Source organism: Sciurus carolinensis, chromosome X, assembly GCF_902686445.1.
Source record: "Sciurus carolinensis chromosome X, mSciCar1.2, whole genome shotgun sequence".
NCBI classification, from domain to species: Eukaryota; Metazoa; Chordata; class Mammalia; order Rodentia; family Sciuridae; genus Sciurus; species Sciurus carolinensis.
The window spans coordinates 114,428,821-114,450,849 of record NC_062232.1 but is presented as its reverse complement, the minus strand read 5'-3'; the positions used below and the strand labels follow the sequence as shown (position 1 = coordinate 114,450,849).

The 22,029-nt window shown below is 37.7% G+C and overlaps 1 protein-coding gene across 3 annotated transcripts in view; it reads right to left on the bottom strand.

Moving 5' to 3' along the window:
* Positions 1 to 19,433, bottom strand: part of Slc9a6 (solute carrier family 9 member A6) — a 54,668-nt gene extending 35,235 nt beyond the window's left edge. For 2 of the 3 annotated variants that reach the window (XM_047536312.1, XM_047536310.1), the window contains exons 1-6: positions 18,926 to 19,264; positions 10,512 to 10,711; positions 9,176 to 9,253; positions 8,792 to 8,868; positions 8,368 to 8,480; positions 5,519 to 5,624 (exon numbers count right to left, since the gene is read on the bottom strand). In XM_047536312.1, the coding sequence (XP_047392268.1) occupies positions 5,519 to 5,624; positions 8,368 to 8,480; positions 8,792 to 8,868; positions 9,176 to 9,253; positions 10,512 to 10,711; positions 18,926 to 19,250 (899 nt within the window). In that variant the 5' untranslated portion in view covers positions 19,251 to 19,264. The other variant, XM_047536311.1, reaches the window with a different exon arrangement.
* Positions 19,434 to 22,029: the final 2,596 nt, after the last annotated feature.

Below are 22,029 nucleotides of genomic sequence, written 5' to 3'. Positions count from 1 at the left end.
CTTGAGGCTAAATAAGATTTCCTTCCTCTAAATTGTTCTTGGAGGGTATTTTGGTCATAGTGATGCAAAACCTGACTAAAATATCCAGTATGTACCAGGCCCTGGGTTAGATCTCCAGAACCACAACCCCCCCAAAAGTATCCTACAAAACAACAATAAAAGGTACCCTACAGAAATACTGTCTCAAGGATTCAGAGACATACACATAAATATGATCACTGCGATGGAAGTCATAGTAATGTGACATTAGAAAACACCAAATACTGGGCTGGGAGTATAGTTCACTGACAGAGTACTTGCCTAGCATGCATGATGTCCAGGGTTCTATCCCTAGCACTACACAAACAAACACCCTAAATGTTAGTCAACAGGGGATTGGTAAATTTGTGGTGTATATACACAGTGGGAAAATAGACATGTTAATATAGTGCCATGTCCAAGTGAAATAAGCAAGCTATAGAAAAAAGTTACATGTAGTACTATGCTTTTTGTTTAAAAACTAATATGTTTATAAGTATGTTAATATATTAATGAAGAGATGAAAATCCTAACATTGATTATTTTTTAGCAGAAATTTCAGGAATTTTCCACTTTGTAAGTCAAACACTTTGAATTTTATCACAAATATATATTAAAATATTTATCATAAGTGATAAAAGAGGACACTAATTCAATGTTAACAGCAATGTATGAGTGGTCTAGTTTCACTACATCAGCATTTCTTTTCTTTTCTTTTGGTACCAGAGATTGAACTGAGGGGTACTGGACCACTTGGTCACATCCCCAGCCTTTTGTATTTTATTTAGAGACAGGGTCTCACTGAATTGCTTAGTGCCTCCCTTTTGCTGAAGCTGCCTTTATATTTGCAATCCTCCTATCTCAGCCTCCCGAGTCACTGGGATTACATGCATGCGCCAACATGCACAGCTACACCAGCATTTCTTGACCCTAACATTAGAGATATTTGGGGTCAGGTAACTATTGTTGGCTGTGGGGAACACTGTCCCATGCACTGAGGGTCTCTGAGATCCACTAGATGCTAGTAGTAATTCTCTCGTAATGGCACCCAAAATGTGCCTAGACATTATCAAATATCCCTGGAGTGGGGGATGGGACTACCCCCAGTTTAGAATAACTAAATGCACCATTACCAGTAGTAACTACTATCATTAACAATTTTTTCTTACTAATTGAACAGGTAAAAATGGTCACAGGTTAACATGTACACCTCTGGTAACTAGTGATATTAAACAATTGGTCATGTTTATTTACTCACTATAGTTCCTTTTTATAAAATGCAAACAACTCCCAAAAATATGTTTTAAAGTAGTGTGAAATGAGGTCTCCATGATAAATGGGGTATATTCATTCAGTGAAATACTATGCATCCTATACTGTATCTCTAACTAACTAACTAGACACACACACACACACACATACACACACCCCATACTATGTCAGTATATACAGATTCACCTCATACAGCTATATATGAGAGAACCAGATTAAAAGTGCTAACTTTTTTTAAAAAAGACTGCTAATCCAATAGATTCAAAAAGCAGAAACAAAAACAACTTGCAAAGTAAATTTCAAGAAGGGTTGCCATAACCTGTTAATTGCCAAACAGAACTCCTTTGGAAAGGGATCCTCCCTGCTTTGATGCAAAACTGCTTTATAGAATATACACAGTACATAATCATCAAACTAAGAAAATGAAACACAAAGTATACTATTCATATCTAACATACTTAAAAACACTTCATACTTTAAAACACACTTCAAAGGAAAATTAAGATAATGACCAAATTATCACTGAGTGCTCCAGCAAGTACCCTCCCATAGGCAGCAACACAACTGTATTCCCTTCAACTTTGGGGCAGGAACCATTTCCTCAACTCCATTAACACACTTACACAGCTAATGATTCCCATTAATGATACTGTCTAGATACAGTTCTTCTCCACAAGTGTTCCCCCAGACAATGTAATGAGCTGACTTATCTCCTATCAATCCAGAATGGTACTAGCTATATATCATACTTAGCAGAATTAGGAGAAGAATCACTCACACCAAGCACAGTTGCACACACCTATAATTCCAGCTACTCACAAGGCTAAGGCAGGAAGATCCCAAGTTCAAGGTGAGACTCAGCAACTTAGAGAGACTCTGTCTAAAACTTTTGTTTTAAATTAAAAGGGCTGGAGATGTAGGTAAATGGCAGAGTGCTTGCCTGGCATGCATGAGGACCTGGGTTCAATACCCAGTATCAAAAACAAAAACAAAGGAACCACCCAAATCTTTTTCTGTAATACATCATTTTCTCATAGAACCCTGTTTGAGAATGGTGGCAACAGGATAAGTGTGGCCCTTTCTAAGAAGTGCTATGGAAAGAATTTTTTCTTCTTAACACATTTATTCTTCCCCAATACAGATATGTATATCACCAACCTCAAAACATTTCAAGGAGGGTTTTTTCCCTTCCTTTTACATTAGTTGACTGCTCCTAAATTGCAGGAAACAGGTTACTTTATTAATGAAAACACTAAAGCATAGTGCACATCAGTTTAAGATAAGACCAGAACAAAACAGATTTTTTGACTGACTCTTAATCCATTAGGACAATGTATAAGGAACACTAATTAGTAAGATGATTAAATAGAATAAATGTTTACAACAGAATTGATGCTAAAAGTAACTACCTGTACCTTAGTATCTCACTTGATCTCAAATGTACTTATGTACTGGAAGCTCGATAATCTCTGTAGCTTCATTTTTTTATACCACAAATTACAACAATACTCTCTATTTCTTCTTCCATTCATGTACTACTTTTATTTTGTACCTATCATCATCGAAGGTTCAGTGTCAATATTAGTTCAAACCTCTGCATTAAAATTCAATTTTTAATAGTTGTAGATAGCTGCAAAGAAATTCTGGCAATAAATATGAAAGAGAGGAAGTAATACATATACTGCATTCACACACATACACAAACACACACAAAAGGAGTTGACCTTTTGTATATTGTCACATACAACATTTAAAGGGTTAGTGTTATAGTTCAGAAAGGGTAATTTCCCTCTTTGCAGTAAGGTACAGTGGCAATCAGGCTATGTAAACCACAGTGAGTGACTTATTACTCTTTTATATTTATAAAGTAGAAATTAAGGAAAGATATAAAGAGAGAATGTGAAGGGCTTGTACTTCTCTCACACAGAAAGTTCTGGTATGAATTAATGACAACTGTCTACATGGTTAGATATTTGCTTAGTAAGAACAGGTAGGCGGTACTGAGTTCCTTAGCAGTTCACACCCATTCTTCCACCTGCAAACACCCTGTAAACACATGTATAGTAATTTCTATTTTTAGATAAAAATATTATTCATTCAATAACTATCTTCAATAAAAGGCATATTACTTAATACTTCTAAAGATAAAAGGTTTCTGGCCAAGTGCAGTGGCACATGCCTGTAAATCCCAGCAACTGGGGAGGCTGAGGCAGGAGATGTAGTTCAGAGGTAGAGTACTCTGGGTTCCAAACTCAGTATAAAAAAAGATGAAAGCTTCTGAAATGATCATGTTAATAACAGAAATACAAGTTAAACTACAATGAGATATTTTCAACTCTCAAGCTGCAAGAAATATAAAAGTTTGACAAATATTCTATTGATAAAGCTGTGAGGAAACATAGTCCCATAATTTAGTAGCTAAAATGTAAAGGGGTGCAATCCCTTTGACCATTTAGCAATGTTTAACAAAATTACAAATGTATTTATGTATTTACTCTTTAAACCAACCACCAATCTCACTTCTCAGAATTTATCCTACCATGTACCTATGCATGTACAAAATGAAGAAAGTTCAAGGTTAATCACTGAAGCATCATGTGGGACAGCAAAAGAATGAAAACCCTTCCAGTGTCCAACAATAAGACTGAACAAATAAACTATAGTACAGGTCACACACATAATACTACATAGCTGCAAAGAATGAGGAAAGTCTCTCTTTTGATGTGGAAACATCACCATAATACATTTATGTTCTCACACATACACTGTAGGCTACTTTCAAAATAAGAAATGAGGGCCTGGGGATGTAGCTCAGTGGTAGGGCACTTGCATAGCATGTAAGAGGCCCTGAGTTTGATCCCTAGCACTACAAAAACTAAAAAAATAAAAATAAAAAGAAGCAAATAAGAATATTCATATTTGATGGCAATTATAAAGAATACAAGCAATAATAAATGTTGGTGAGGATATGGGAGAAAAGGTACACTCATACGTTGGTGGTGGGACTGCAAATTGGTGCAACCACTATGAAAAGAAGTATGGAGATTCCTCAGAAAACTTGGATGAAACAACCATTTGACCCAGTTATCCCACCCCTTGGTTTATAACCAAAGGACTTAAAATCAGCATACTACAGTGATGCATCTACATCCATGTTTACAGCAGCTCAATACACAATAGCTAAGCTATGGAACCAAACTAGGTGTCCTCCAACAGATGAATGAAGAAAGAAAATGTGGTATGTATGTATGTATGTATATGTATACACATAAACGCGTGCGTGCGCAATGGAATATTACTCAGCCTTGAAGAATGAAATTATAGCATTTGCCAGTAAATGGATGGAACTGAAGAATATCATGCTAAGTGAAACAAGCCAATTCCAAAGAACCAAAGGCCAAACAAATGTTTTCTCTGATATGCAGATGATAATTCACAATAAGAGGGGTGGCTAGGGAAGAAGAGAGGTGCTTTGGATTAGACAGAGGGGAGTGAAGGAAGGGGAGGGGGTGTGCAGGTGGGGAGGACAGTGGAATGAATCAGACATTATTACCCTATGTGCATATATGATTACACGACCACTGTAACTCTACATCATGTACAACCAGAAGAATAAGAAGTTATACTCCATGTATGAATGCATGTCAAAATGCATTCTACTGTCATGTGTAACTAATTAGGACAAAAATATTCATATTTGTGTTTGCCAAAGAAATACTACAAGGCATAATAAACCAACAAAAATGGTTCACTCTAAGGGACTGGAGAGACAGGTGGATGAGGACAAAAGAACATGATTTTTCTGTATAAATTGTTTTATATAGTTTTGATTTTTGAACCATGCAGATATATTATCTGTTAAAAATTAAATATAATTAAAAAACAAAGTTCATTTTATAATGTTAAAAGACATTACAAAATTACATAGATGTTACAATCACAATTACGTAAAAATATCATACATAGAAAGAGAAAAAGGAAATGTCCTAGAATATTTACAATAATTGTTGTTAAGTGGCAGGAGTACAGGCATTTTTTTCTTCCCTGCATTTTCCAAGTTATCTATAAACTATGCATTTCTTCTGTGAGAGGAAAAAAAATTCTTGTTCTTCTCAATGTTTCTATTCATAATTAATTTTATTCAATAAGTGATTTTCATTTCCCAGTACCCTCAAGTGTAACATTTAGAATATAATAAGAAAATAAGAAATAAAAAAGAAACACTTACGAGGACAGCACTATGGCAACAGCATCGTTGAGGACACTTTCACCAAAAAGAAGTGCGTAGAGTTCAACATCGACTTGAAGCTCATGAAATATGGCAAGAACAGTCACTAGCAAGTAGAAAGAATCAAAAAAATATTTAAACATCACAAATATAATCCCCTCAAGAACTGATATGGAGCTATTTAGAAATTCATTTCTTTCTTTTTAGTATTATCTCATCATATCAATGATTCAGTGATTTTGTCATTATTTCTCCCTAATTGTGCACATGCAACTTCTCCTTTTTCACTGTCTTAAAAACAACTGAAGGGCTGGGGATATAGCTCAGTAGGTAGAGTGCTTGCCTTGCAAGCACAAGGCCCCAGCACTGCCCCCCCCCCAAAAAAAAAAAAAAAACAGGTGAAAACAAACTTGGGGGACTGAGTTGTCTAACATTCTTTATGCAAATGTAAATAATCTGGTTTTGTACATTTCTTTTTCACAAAGACTATATTAAGAATTTCTTACGACCAGGTAATCATTCATCTTTAATGAAGAATAGCATGAAAAGCATCTCCTGCTGCAAATACTCTTTTTTCCTTGGAGCCTTAAAACTCACTTTTATTTGACTTGCAAATTGCAAACACACTGGTTTAGCAAAGACAGTAAGAAATAAAAACAACAAGTTCAGATTTTGGTTGGGGTTAAATTTATGACCAGGATTACAGTTGCCACATTTAATGGAAAAAGAAACCAACAGTTAGGATATTTCACCCTGAGAGGGAAAAGAACCCAAAACAAACCCTTCTTTTTGGGAAGCAATATATTAGAATTCTTAGAAAATCAGATAAGGTTGAGAAGTTCCATTATAACTTTAATTGCTGAGTCACATATAGCTTACCCACTAAATAAACCCAAGCAGCCATGAAAGATTAATATGACCAGAGATGGGAGAGTCTTTTTCAAATGCCAACCATAAAAACAGGAAACGTACATTTTAAAAGATATAATTTCTACTGCAAAGAATTGCAGCTGAAATATACCAACACCAAAGCTTATGAAGAGAAAGTGAGAAGGGTGGGGCAATTCAGAATTCTGAAAAGAGAAACTATAGCTCATCCTTCTAGAAAGTTAACAATTGCAAAATAATAGAATTGGGGCAAGTGCCTACATAATTCATAAAAATATGTAACTGTCCAACTTTATGTAAGCATAAGATTCTTGCTTGAGTTATTCAGGCAGCACTCCTACCAAACTAAACCAAAAGGTGGAAATAATGTAGTAAGTCCAATCAACTTAAGATTTCTTACAGGTTTTGAAAAGTCGAGAAGCTTGCTTCTAGTGAGGGGACACAGAACCTAAAGATACTGGTTCCTTGTAAAAGACACCCTACCTTCATATTGACAATGGAAGCAGCTAAAAACAATAAGGGGTCAGCCTTGGTGGTCTTTAAAGAAGCAATCTGATTTCCAGTTTTAAAATGCTAAACTATATATACAAGTGTCTAAAATGGCCCCCTAAATAATCTTTTGAAATCATCTCTTAGTAGTACAGAACATATTTTCCTCCTTCTGATAATGCCCTGTGTTGTCAGAGTTATTAATATAGGAATTCAGAGATAACCTTGGACCCTGCCTTTAATTGTACTAGATGACAATTTAACATGATTAACTTAAAGGGTCAAAAGGTAGAACAGAACAAACCTCTGCCAAAGTCTTCACTCATAGTAAAAGAAAACGTCTATCCTTACTTCAAAAACTTCCCTCTAGGGCTGGGGTTGTGGCTCAGTGGTGGTGTGCTTGCCTGGCATGTGCAACTCACTGGGTTCAATTCTCAGCACCACATATAAATAAGTAAAATAAAGGTCTGTTGACAACTAAAAAATATTTTGTAAAAAAAAACTTCCCTCTAGGAGCTGACAGATGTAGCTCTGAGGTAGAACATTTGCCTGGCATGTACAAGGCTCTTAATTGGAACCCCAGTATCAAAAAAAACACACACACACAAAAAAAAAACTTCAGTCTATGTTCCTACACTAACCTTTTCACTCTGTATTTTCTACAAATTCTTAATATGAATGTGACTGTTAAGCATAGCAGTATTATATTAGGAAAATGAAAACCTCATTTAGTACAATTAAATTATTTATGGAACACAAATTTTTAGAGAGCTGACAGTAAAAGTAAAGGGAAGCAAGCTATGTTAATACTAAAACAATTTTATAATCACAAGGCCAATTTTATAAAAGTAATTATTTCATGTATACTTAAGACCACCAGTGACCCAAAATCATACCTGTTATCAGCACATCTGCCTAAGAATAATTTTAAAACTTCTTTCTTACCATTAAATGTAAATAGCTGAATTAGACAGATTTTTAGTGAACTAGTTTTTTTAGAAGTTTAAAAGGAAGTGTATAATTATTACCCATTTTAAAAAATCTAAAAACTAGTTCATCTTCTTCTATACCCAATCACTAAAGATAGAGATCAACCTAAATTTCTGAAGAAAGTACCTTACAGCCCTCATCTAGATAGCATCAATTTGCAGGCCAGTAATAGGCAAATGTAATAAAGGAGAAAGAGAACAAATGAGCACTTAAGTCAAAAGAAATTATGAATAGTTTTTTTCCTCTGCAATTGGAAAGTATAGTGCTAGGGAAGTATCTAATCATAAATTCTAGGCCTAAAAGAAACATCCACAAGTGCTTTGACTAGAAAACACTGTACTTGAAGTACTTAAGGTCAATTAATATAAAACGTACCTGGAGGGCTGGGGATATAGCTCAGTTGGTAGAGTGCTTGCCTTGCAAGCACAAGGCCCTGGGTTCAATCCCCAGCACCACAAAAAAAAAAAAAAAAAAAAAAGTACCTGGGTCTGTTGCCGATACAATGGCACCAAATAGCAGGCAATCTGTAAAGTAAAAATCTCCAGCAAGTTGTCCAGTTACCTTCATCAGTGTTACACAGCCATACATTATTGATCTGTTCAATAAAAATATTCTTACTTTAGAAAAAAAAATCACTGTTAAGAAAGTTAAGACTAAAGTAACAGTAAGAAGATGGATCTATTATAGTACTCTGTGGCTAATTCCAAATTTAAATCATGACATTTAAATATAGTTAATACCTTGGCCTTGAAAATTCAAACAATTTATTACCTGTTTGAACACATCTTAATGCAAAAGTCCTTAGACACATTCAGGAATATAATTCCAATAACCATAAATCGAAAATGAACTATTTTAGAATTATAATTTGAAGGCTTAAAAGTACCACAAGTTTCAAATGCTTACCCAATAACAAAACAAGAAATTGCTGTTCCAAGAAAAGCATATGCCAGAATAGACCCGAGGTTCCGAAAGAAATGTCTCTGACAAAATAAAAAAGTTACACTGTGTTAGAATAGAATACTCCCCAAGTGTTTGAAAAAGAAAAGGTTCTCTATTCTACTGTGCTATGTTAATATTAAACACATTATTCAGTAGAAGAAAGTGGTAAAAGAAAGCATTCTCGCATAGGCATAAATTTCAGCATCTAAAAAGAATAAAGAGAGAAGGGAGGGGAACCTGGAAACAATGGCCTGTTTCTGAAGTGTCAAATATTATAAAGCTCATGGAAAGTTTAAGGTTATTCAAAATATAAGAAATGCAGTACTTACTTATGAAAAAAGTACTTACCCTTTTCAGACTATAACCTGCATAAAATATGATAGGAGGAAGTAATATGTTGAAAAATACTTCTGGATCAAAAGTAACCTGTTAAAATACAGAATTATTTTAGATGGATTCCCTTAGAAGACCTCATACTACATATCAAATTATCAAAAAGGAAAAAAAATTAAATGTAAAACTGGTCAATAACAAGAATATTACTATGGTAACTTAAAAATATTTCATATAGGGAATCTAATACTTGCCTGTCTTAGGCACATATAGGATGGTTTGTTGTTTTACTTCTCAACCAAATGACAAGGCCATGGTGTTGGAATAAATATTTAAACCACATGTGAGGAAAGTTTGTTAAAAATTTTATTAAAAATCTTAAAAATAGGAAAAAGCATGAACAGATAATTTTGCTTTAAATAAAAAAAGAGATCCAAAACTGATGATATATAATGTAGGGTATGTCACTATTGTTGGCAAGAGAAAACCAACTTGTTACATAGGTGACATCTCTAAAGTCATACAACATATCATGGTGGTAAAAACTTTCTGGACAACTCCAATTTTTAGTCCTGATAGCCCACTCATTTTAAAACCCATTTGCTTTAATAATGCAGACACCCACTTCTGTCCATAAGGCTGAAGGAGAATTCCATTCCAAAGCAGCTACACACATACCTATGCTGAAACTTAAGTTTACTAGGATTTTATTTTTCTGCAGTGCTAACAAACCCAGGATAGCAAAAACAAACATGCACCAACTGACACTGAGAAACTTCATAAAAGAAACTGTAAGTGGGACAGAAGAAAGCGGCTCCTCAAATGTCTGGGAGCCAGTATGATTGCAACTCAACCTCCTACATAAAGCATTATGTACAGCACTAAACAACTACCAAGGCTCATACCGAGGCCCCTGAAACTGTGCCAGATTATGAACCCAAAAGAGGTTAAATTGTGCTCAGTGTATAACACAACCAAGGCAGGAAAGAATTAAAAGAAATACTAATGGAATATTTTAGAAAATGTCAAATAACCTCAAAGCTCTAAAGTACTCTAAAACTTTAAGGACCATCTGTAAATTGAGAGAAATGCTTATAAATTCTGCTTAACTCAATCCTGGTCACTATTTATTACAACTGTAAACAACACAGAATAAAACAACACGGCATCAATTAGGATGTACAGAATATTCACTTCCTTACATTATTATATTAACTGAGGTTTTATTGCATTTTAAAAGACAAATCATTTTAAATATTTTAAAAAATCATTATTTTTCTTCAGAAGCACTTTGCTGTTGGTTATACACTTTTTAAAAAAAAATAAAGATTCCCTTTAGCTAAAAACTTACCTTTCTAAGCATTTCATTATCTTGAACATTATTGAGTTCATGTGAGCTAATCTCTCCTTTCAGCGTATACTCATAAAATTTTCCACTAACGTTTACCAACAAGGTAGTTGGACTTGACTGCACTTCACAGCTCAGGGTCACATTATTTACATCACTAGGAACATGAATGCCGTACCGTAGCACAAGGCCCACCAAAAGACCTGAAAAAAAAAAAAAAAGAACAATGTAAGCTCTTCTTGCAGACAGAGACCACTTGCTTGCATTCCACACATATCTCTGGATTGATAACAGAAAATCTCTGATGGTATTCCCTTGTGGTTCAGAATCAATACCAAATGCAGTTATAGTTTAAAGTATTACTAACTTCACACATCCAAGTGCCCAATGTTCTTGTAATCCAGTAGGACAGGAGGGAAAAACATTTCCCAGGGCAATACCATGGATCACTGTGTATTTCTAGATTAATAAGTGTTCAGGAAAGGAACAAAATGAGAAAATATCTTCAGCTCATATGTACATGGAATATGCCCCAAGTTGGTCATGTTACAAATAGTCATGTTACAAATGTGTTTTTGCCTCCATGAATTTATCAGACCTAAGTACATGCTTCCCAAAGTTTATGCTCAAAGCATATAGCTGGCCTAATACACATTTAACAAGTTGAAAGTCAATATATTATTTGTAAATTGATTGAATTCTTCTACTACTCAAAGGTTAGATTTAAATATTAAAATGTATTGCTTCAAAACCAAAACATGGAGAAGTCCTGAATCTGGTGCTATATAATCAACATACTGCTAGGATTCACCTGGATTATTGCACTAGAATTCAAATAAGCACAATATAATAGGTTAGGTTCTATAAAACTACATTTTTCAACTGGAAATCCATATAATAACAGCTTTGTTGAGATATAATTCACATGCTATATAAAGTTTATCCTTTTAAGTTATACAATTCAGTGGTCTTCAGTATATTTACAAAGTTGTATATCAACCACCATCATCTAATTCCAGAATATTTTCATCTTGCCAGAAAGAATTAGAATATTCCCTATTCCCCCACGTCTAACCCCCAGCTCTTGGCAACTCTAATCTAGTTTCTTTCTCTAAGGATTTGCCCATTCTGGACATTTCATATAAATGGCATCCTACAATATGCTTTTTGTGCCTAACTTCTTTTACTTAGTATAATGTTCTCAAGGTTATCTATCTTGTAGCATGTATCAGAACTCCATTCATTTTTAATGATCAAGTAATATTCCACCAACTACAAGCTGAACCCACCCAGACTTCTGAAACTTTTTTAATGCTAAGATGCATCATATATCACTATTAGTTACATTTTACCCTCCTGTGGCCCTTCATTCTGACCAGCCAACCATTATTTTAAGATACAAATGGAGTTCTATGTTAGGCAGGTCCTGGGATTCAGAGATGTAAAGAAATGCCTCCTTCAAGGAGCTCTCAATCCAATTAGTAAAAACAAACTGAATAATTGTAATACAATATATACTTGTGCACAGAAGTCTCAACTTCAGATATATTCTGGGCAATCATAAATTAATAAGTCAGGCAAAGATGAGACCACCTGGAAGCAAAATATCAAGAAGACTACGGATAAAGGGCCAGGGTTTTTAATCCATTAATATGCAACACAGAGAGACTGGTAGAGGAGGAACTGAGGGATCAATCTATGGAGGAAAAGCCACAGGAGTAGGAAGAAAGAGAAATGAGTGGTGGCTAAGAATTCAGGAAGAAAGGGAATAATTTATTTCTGAACAGGAATAAGTGATAAAACTATCAAATACTGCAGCAAAGTCAAGTAAGGCTGGCTTGAGAAGTAACTACAGTGTTTGACAAAAAGGAGGACACAGTGACCTTGATAAGGGCAGTTTCAGTGGAACAATACGGGTAGAAGCCAGGTCATAGTGGGAAGGAGTGAAGCAGAAACAGAAGTATAAAAACAGTAGTTGGCCAGGAAAGAGGGAGGATGCAAAGATGCTGGATCCTTCTAGTCAACTTATAGTCACACAAGCTTTCATAAGTAAGCAGCAATGATGAATTATTTAACAGTACAATGACAACAACTTTAAAAACATTTTATCCAAAGTTCAGATTTAACATAAATGAAAGATTCACTTTTTAAAAAGTTGCAGCATCAAAAAAAATATTAAAAAGTGACTGCTAGGTATGAACTATGCTTGACAGATATGACCTGGGAGAGAAAAGACTATAGATCCAAATAGTCTGTTCTGCCTATATGATATAAAAACAGCTCTGTTCTTTTTTATCCCAAGACTTCCTAATTAAGAGGCTCAGAAAAAGTTATTCCCTTATATATGCATGCAAAAATCACAGATCAGCTACTACAAATACAACAAATTAGTAGCACAGCATAAATTCTTTCCACATCCCCAAAACCAACTATATAAGGAATAGTACACACTGGATCCTCTGCATTTCCAGTCCTATGCTGAAACATCACTGCATGTCTTGTTATGGTTTAGATGTGAGGTGTCCCCCAAAAGCTCATGTATGCGACAATGCAAGAGGGTTTAGAGGCGAAATGAGTGAGTTATGAGAGTCTAACCTAATCCATGCATTAATCCTCTGATAGGGATTAACTGGGTGATAACTGTAGGCAGATAGGGTGTGGCTTAAAAAGGTGAATTCCTGGGGGTATGCCTTTGTTATATTTTGTCTGTGGTGGCAGAAGTCTCTACCTCTCTGCTTCCTGGTGTCATGTCTCCAGCTGCTTTTCTCTGCCATACACTTCTACAACTATGGTCTGCCTCACCTCAGGCCCTGAGGAATGGAGTCAGCCTGACTGAGAACTCCGAAACCATGCACCTCAAATAAACCTCCTCTAAAATTATTGATCTCAAATCTTCTGGTCATAGCAGTGAAAAGCTGACTAAAGCATGCCCTGAGGAGGGCACAGCACTTGGGCAGATTTGAAACTTTGGCATATAAAACAACAGCATGGAGAATAATTACTTAGGTTGAAAAAACTGAGATCCTTCTATTATGATATAAGGCATCTGAAAAATTATTTCTCAGAAAAGAGTCAACAGAGAAAGTTACTATGGGTTCTTTAAAAGGTTAAATCCTAAACATGAAGTTAAGGCAATTCTCAGAAAAGAGAAAGGACACAAAAAGGGTGCTTTGTTAGGAGGATAGAGCAAAAACTTCTAGACTCCTACGTACACAGAGGCACAGAAAATATTGATATTATAAAACTTAAAATTACCACTAACAGGCACCAAGGATTATAACCACAAAGAGATAGCTTTCACAAAACGGATGCATCTACCCCTCCTACACAATCATGACCCATTTGTGCTGGAAATTCTCCCAGTGATAAGGAACTCAGCATCACCCAAGGCCCCAGAATCTTCCACTAGGCAGAAACTGGTTTTCTAATGAATTTCAGCCCATTATCCAACCTACTGCACATGAATCCTCCAACAGTCAAAACTAAAGAAGGAATATCACTGGAACATTAGATGTGGCCAAAACTGATCAAATTTCTATAGATTAAGATGTATTTGTGCATGTGTATAAAACAATTCATTACTTGAAGAATGTTATTAGATGCTATATAAGAAGCTAATTCAAGAGCTGGGGTGTAGCTTAGTAGCAGAGCACTTGCCTAGCATGTGTAAGGCCCTGGGTTTGATTACCAGCAGAGAAAAAAAACTAATTCAAGGTAGTCAAGAAAGTCAAGGCTTTTGCTGATCTCTTAGTTTTACATACATTTATTCATTTCTGTCTCCTAGCACATTCACAACAGTGACTCTTCTAACTCTTATCCTTCTTCTCAACTCGTAACCCCGTTGACTACTTTTCTGAGAAGTTGAGGTGGGGATTTGACACCAGCTTTCTCAATTCCAAGCCTCTCCACTGCAATATAAGCTCATTAATCTTCATCTCTCCTCTTAGGGAAGATAAACCTCTTTTTCAAGGAAACCTTTTCACCTAGGACCCTGAACCAATTACTGTTGTTTCTATAAAAAAATAAATAATGTATTTATGTTATATACACACATATATAAGTGTGTGTGTGTGTGTATATATATATATATATATATAATTTGAGCCTTATAATTTCATGACAAAGATACTATAAATCTCTGTCAGTTTCTTTATCTATGAAATGGATATAAATGACTTACCCAACATTATTTGTCATCAAGTGACAAAGTGAGAATTAAAATTTAGATTTTCTCACTCCAAATTCACTATAATTTTCTAATCATCTCCTCACTCTCACATCAACATGAACTACTTCTCCAATGGTTCTTTGAAAAACCAGAATGGTTTAGGTCTCCATTCACTCACAACTTTCCCTTACAATCTACCTTCAAAACCCTTTCAACTTTAAGTATTATTTTCTTATATATTTTATATTATGAAATTGAGTACAGTATAGGACAAAAAGCCTACATTTAGAAGTCATAGAGGTGTATAAATTGTGGCTCCATCAAGTTCTAGTCTGTAACCTTAAGGTAGATAACCCCTCATTGAAGCTATTTCCTCATATGCAGTGGTGATAATACTAACTCGCCTGTCTTTACAGTTAAGTTTTATCTCTTTGACATGAAGGAATGTGATTTAAGAGGTAAGAGAATGGGCCTTTTGAACTAGATTGAGTGGGTTTGAATCCTGGTTAAATACGTGTAAGTTATGTGACATCAAGGAGGTCACTTAACTTCTCTGAGTCCTAATTTCCTCTTCTGTAAAATAGGAAAGATAATACCATCCATCTCATAACAGGGTTGTTCGGAAGTTCAAATGAAATGATACTTACACATGGTACACCTGTAATCCCAGTTACTTGGGAGGCTGAGGCAGGAAGGTGGCAAATTTCAAGGCCAGCATATACAACTTGGTGAGATCCTATCTCAAAATAAAATTTTAATAAAGGCATAGGGATGAAGCTCAGTGATAGAGCACTTACCTAGCAGGCATGAGGCCCTGGGTTAGATCCCCAGTATTGCAAAGTAAAAGAAAGAATACTTGTAAAGCACTTAGCACAATGTCTAACATGTTGTAATGCCCAATAAACATTATCTATTAAGTCAGTGGATTTTAAGTGCTTTGTGCACAGGGACTACGGCTCAGACCTATATTTCCCATAATATTTCATACATACAGACATTTCATAAATGCTTACTGATGAATCACACTAGTTAAGCCTAGGACCCCAGAGTCCCTAAGCTTAAAGCAAAACAAATATTTCTTCCATCTTTTGCTTTGCATACTATCTGGAAAGCAAATGGTGAGTGGTTATTTTTTGGACTTAATTAACTACCTCGATAATTTTTACTAACAGTGACTCACTTTTAAGCCTCTTAAGAAAGCTAGCCCAATGAACCAAACACGTGGGTGCTCTGACATTGTGTTTGTAATGGGAGCAATTAGTCTATATTACAACCTAGAAACTGACCACATTAGTGATCTAATTTTTTTTACCCTTGTTTCTCAAAAAGATAAAGGAAAGGCTCATTTTAAATAGCATTTTCCCAGGAGTCAAGCAGCTAAACCAACATCACAGGAATAAGATCGCCAGTCAGTAGTCAGCTGAATCCTGGAGGTGCAGGGCATTCCCTTTTTAACTGAAGTCAAGCTGAAAAATAAGGTCTTCAAATACTATAGTAACACAACAGCTATGAAGGTGCAAGAGTCATAAGAAGAGATGAATTACAGTAATTAGGATTAGAAAATTTCAATTTCCAGTTGAAAATACTTTGGCCCAATCCCATCTAGACTTGAACTGGACTTGGGAGTTAGTTAGAAGGCTATTTAGTTCATAATCCCCACTGCCCATTATCAAGAAAATGAGACAGGCTAAAGAATGCCAAATCAATCCCAGATTTTACTCCCAGATTTACACTCTTATATTTCATATTCCACAAGAGATACCCTTGATTTTCCTTCACAGAATACTAATACTAAGGTACTCTATCACTTTTTAACTTAGAAACTTCAGGAAATACAATCACTAATCTTACTTTTTTTACTTCAGCCCACAGATTAGATGAAGTTAGTGATATCAAGCTACCAAAGAGCAAATATTTTCAGGGCAATTCAAAGTTCCTATTTTATTAAAAAATATTATGTGTGCCCCTTATAAGACTGAGCAATTAAAATAACTATCCTAAGTCTAACCTTATAAAATGCAATTATAACAGCAATAATAATAATAGCATAACTATCATTGAGTGAGCATTTACATAGGGACTAAGTACTAGTCTAAAAACATTTCTTTCTTAGAATAAGCCAATAATCATTAACCCCAATATAGAGATGAGAGTTCAACAGGAGAAGGAACTTGCCTAAGATCACACATGGCTATTGATACAATGGGACAGGAATCCAGGTCCAACTCTAAAGGCAGGGGTTTGCAACTATAGCTCTCCCTCTGTTTTTGTACAGCCCGAGGGCTAAATGCAGTTTTATATTTTAAAGGCTTATAAAAAGAAAAACAACTACAACAAAGAATAAAATGCAACACAGACATGGAAATCTATGTGACCCATAAAGTCAACAATCTTCACGATCTAGCCCTTAACAGAAAAAAATTTTCCAACCTCTAGCGTAACGTTCTACCTTTAACTATTAAAATCACATTATCTGTGTCTATAAGAGATATCTGTGATCAGTTCCTTATTTTAACATAATACTCATTTCACACTTAACCAAATCTAAGATGTCATTATTTTCTTTTTGTGACTTGTCTATAAATTCCTTGAAGGCAAGGGGCCTATATTTCTTTGTATTTTCTGTGCATAATACATAGTAGGCTGATCATTAAATAGTTTTTGAGGATAATAAATAAATCACACACTGTTATACATAGAAATAACATAAAAATATAGAGATTATTGGCAAACCTGCCTTAAGGGGCACTGCAAATGAAATGCAGAAAAAAAAAAGAAATAAAAAACTACCCAAGAGGTCTAAAACCTAGGAATCCTAGTGAGCAGAAATAGTGTACACAAAGGCTTAGAATTTTATTACCTTACAAATGAGAATAAGCCTGAGCTCATGAATTTTCCTGAGGCACACAACTACCTTCGCTTGCTACCCTTGAGATGCATGCACATTCTAGAAGTCTGGATTTACTGGAAAGGGGTGGGGGTGGGAGGTTGCATGGAGAAATGTCTTTTCATGCCAGAGCTTCATCTACCTATCCACAAGTCTCAGAGACAAACCTCAATAAGTTAATAGTTAAAGACTGTTAAAATAATAAATAATAGTTAAAGACTATTAATAATAGTAAAAAATAGTTAAAGACTGTTCCAAATGAAGATAATCTTCACACATGCACTACACAGACAGGTTGGTTGTCTGCCCTCATCTCTTCTGAGGTACCCTCATAGTCAGATTAAGACAGTCAGCAATATGTATCTTCTTTTCCCCCCTATGAGGCCCACGCATAGCTCAACATGCCTCTGAGCCCATGGTTTGATTTACCCTTCTCAGGCTTTTCGCCAAAAAATAAAAATAAATAAATAACCTCAAAAAGAAAGCACACTGAAACCCAAGAAATGAAGCCACTTAACAATCAGTCAATAACTCCATGCCAATAGCAAAGTCACCCATACTGCATATGCGTGGTGTTTAACTGCTGCTTGGCTGAACTGTCTTGATGATCCTATAGTACACCATACTTCTGGAGGAACCATAACTCTTCCCTGTCCTCACTTCTGTAGCCTGAATTGGAGAGGTCGAACACAGGTATCCATATGAGATATTACAGGCATAGTACAATAAATCAGGACGTCATCTAAAATGCCCCATACCTTGTGGAGCCTATTTCACGTTCAGATTATTTTGCTTGGGCTCCACAGGAGTAAGGTTTTCATTTTCAACCTCAAAAGGACAAGGCATAGCAAGAGCTGTGTAATGAATAAAGGTCGACTCTAGTTCCAAAAGAATGCCAGATGCTGGGCAGTAGAGATACTACTGCAGCTTCCATAAACCTTAAACAGTCTGACACCCCAGAGAAATAGATCGCAATGGTTTCTTCCCCTCCCCCAGCCCCCAGCCCAATTCGAGACACCGCACCCACTCCTTTCCCATGCTCAACCCCAGTCCGGGTCCCGAGTTTCGTAGGCAGAAAAGGAGAGCCGGGTGCACAAAAAAGGGGGTGGGGTCGGAGGCGAAAAAGGTGAGGAGAGGCAGAGAAGATGGGGGGAGGGAGGGCGAGGCCGAGGAGGAAGGTGAGACAGAGAATCGGGGGGCGTAGCAGAAATAAAGAGGGATAAGGAAGGGCAGAAAATGGAAGCAATTAGAAGGGGAGCTGAATGTAGGCCGAGCAGGGCCAGGACAAGAGGTGGAGGTGAAGCAGCCGGTGGGCAGAGAAAGGGGAAGTGCCAGGGGGCGAACAGGGGTTGAGGCACTTGCCATAAATCATAGCCAGGCCGGTTTCGTGTAGGAAGCGGGCCCGGCGGTGCTTGAAGAGCCATATCGTGAGAATGGTGAGGGTGAGCAGCAGGATGAAGATGAGCAGGTTGGCGCTGTCCTGCCGGTGGCTCTCTTCCGCTTGCTTCTCGGACACTATCTCCTCGTCCATGGCTCTCGTCGCTCGGCCGGCGCCGTCCGAAGCCCCGGCCCAGCCAAAGACGCCCACTGCGAGGAGCAACCAGAGGGGCCGCATGAGCGGGCGGGCCCGGGGCGCGGCGCCGACGCCGCGGCCGCGGGGCGCCTGCCGCCAGCCGCGTCGAGCCATGTCTCCCCCCGCCCCCCGCCCCTCTCCTCACCGGCAGCCGCCCGCGGTCGGACCACTCCCCGAGGGCTCACGGGAAAGGGGCGGGGCCAGAGGGAAGCCGTCGGAGCGCGCCTCGCCACCGCCTCTCTTAAAGGGGCCGCAGCAAAGTCAGCTCGCTCTTCTTATTCCTCGGCCCCTGTGCCGGCTGTCTGGCACGGTTGAGCGCTGTCAGGGACTGAAAAGCCGTCGAATCTAGCCCAGGGCCTTCTGCTAAGGAAACATTGGCTCAGTGTATTCAGGCACAGGCAGATTGCGCTCCTGTCTACTTTGATCCTATTCTTAGAGCCCTCAGGGTATTCGATCTTTCATAACCCATCTCAATATCGTCCCCCAGTGTCTCTTAACAGGATAAGAAGTTGTCCCCATGGGAGTGACCTCAATCTCCATCTCTGTAATTTAAAGAGAATTCCCCTCGTTCTGTCCTCATAGGGGAAAATAAAAACACTGTAGTAGTTCACAAAAGAAATGACTCCAAGGTGTGGATGCTGCGTGTGTCTGTATATTCAGTTTGCTTTACATGTAAACACTTGATTTATATCGTCTGTCACGTCAGGAACCTATGCAGAGAAACCCATCATTCTTGCAAAGATTCAAATCGGTTTGCACTCAGATTTACCAGGTGCTTAAAAACACCCCTCCCTTCCCTTACGGAAGAAGAAATCTTTGGTGGTGTGTTGAGGGTTTTTTTTTTTTCTCTCTCTCTTCTTCTTGTTTATTTCTGTTTCGAAGCACCGTCCCCAGGTCAGCAGTCACCTCTGACCCCCATATGTCATCTCTCTTTCTCAATATTTTCTCTGTGTCTGTCAGCCTTGCACACCACAATCTTCAGAGTTCTCACCTCCATACCTGAGCTTTGTGTTTGACAACAGTGGATTCCTATTTTTTCCATACTTCTCAGCTCACTCCTTAGTTTGCATGGGCTCTTTGTGTTCTCTAGACTTTCATTTCTAGGTGAATGAGCTACAAATCTCAAGTCTTGACCTGCCACCCTCCCTTCAGGCCGCCATCTGTTAGATGATGAGTATATCCTGTTGAGGCTCCTACTACTCTCCAAAACTAAAAATGTTTTGAAATGAGCTCATTCCTTCCCCCTTCCTACGTCCTTTCTCAAATTCTTCATGTCCTTATTGGTACTACTATTGATCTACTTTCCGTCATTCTGTCTGGAACTCAGGATTCTCAAACATTTTCATCTTAAGGCCTCCCTTTCAGACAACACTCAACCAACTCCAAGCTTCCCAAGTGTGAATTCATCCCCACTAGTCCCACTAACTAGCTCTTTAAGCTCTGTGAGGATGGTGAGCCTAAAAAAATATCTCCAAAATGGTGTTCCACACTAAGTTCTGGTTAGTAACTAACCAGCCCAGAGACAGTGGACAGTAACTGTGTCTCCAATTATTACCTGGATCTTTCTCTTCCCAAGAAAACTTCTGGCCACCTGTCTGCTATCCTTAACTGCAGCCTAATCTCACTACTCTATTCACACAGGGTTGGGTTTGTATAGACATGAAACCCATGTGTGGAACCTTCCTAGGTTTCCCACTACCCTCTCCCCAGACCTATCCTGATGGCCCAGATCTAGTGAAAGAGCTTGCCTGCTTATTTAGGCCTATCCACTTATTCCAAGGCTGTTTTGACTCAGCACAAAACCCCTTTCCACTCTCCAAGTGTTCAGAATTTGACAAAAAAAAAAAAAAAATCACACATTTCCTTCCCTAACCACAGTTAGCAAATGTCTTTTTTTTTTTTTGTACTGGAATTTGACCCACAGATGCTTAACCACTGAGCCTGATCCCCAGCTCTTTTAATTTTTTATTTAGAGACAGGGTCTCACTATGTTACTTAGGGCCTCACTAATTTGCTGAGGTTGGCTTTTGAACTGGTTATCCCCCTGCCTCAGTCTCCTGAGTCACTGGGATTATAGGCATGTGCCCTGTGCCCAGCAAGCAAGTGTCTTCAAGTTCCAGATTTGACCTCTGTTTATGTGACCCCAGCAACCTAGACCACTCCCTCAGCAACATCATTATATCAGAGTTCCAGGAGGATTTTTTTCCAGTACTGGGGAATTGAACCCAGGGCCTCTATGTGCTGGGCAAAGCACTCTACTGCTGAGCTACATCCCCAGCCCTTTTTATTTTATTTTGAAACAGAGGTTCGCTATGTGACCCAGGCCAGACTCCAACTTGTGATCCCAGGATGAACCTTGAGAGGACCATAACTCTACCAGGCAGCTAAACCCCATGAGTCTTCAGCTTCTTTCTGAATGTGCTTCTCTCTCCACCTAACACCGCTCCACATTTCTCACTCCCACTGCCAGTTTCTCCTTGGAGTAACCTGCTTGGCAGTTGGTTGGGTGCGTGGCTTAGAAGTGCCGGGGAAGAAGAACCAAAAGATAACTGGAAAACATAGATAACTGGAAAAAAAGACCTAGGGCCATTAGTAGCATTAGTGTGAAGTCAGAAGGTAGATTAGAACTCTGCTGACAGGTTGGATTTAAATCTAAGTGCAGATAGTAAAATAGGCAGTAACAGTCCAGTGGTGAAATCAGGCCCCACAGTACATTGGGGAGGTACATGCACAATGTTGAAGCTGTGGGAGCTCCTGCATTCTCCCATGAAGAGAGGGTGGAAAGAGAAATAGTTCTTGGGTAGTATTATACTGAATACCTTTATTTAAACAGAACCAGTATTAAGCACAGTGGTGCATGCCTGCAATCTCAGTGACTAGGGAAGCTGAGACA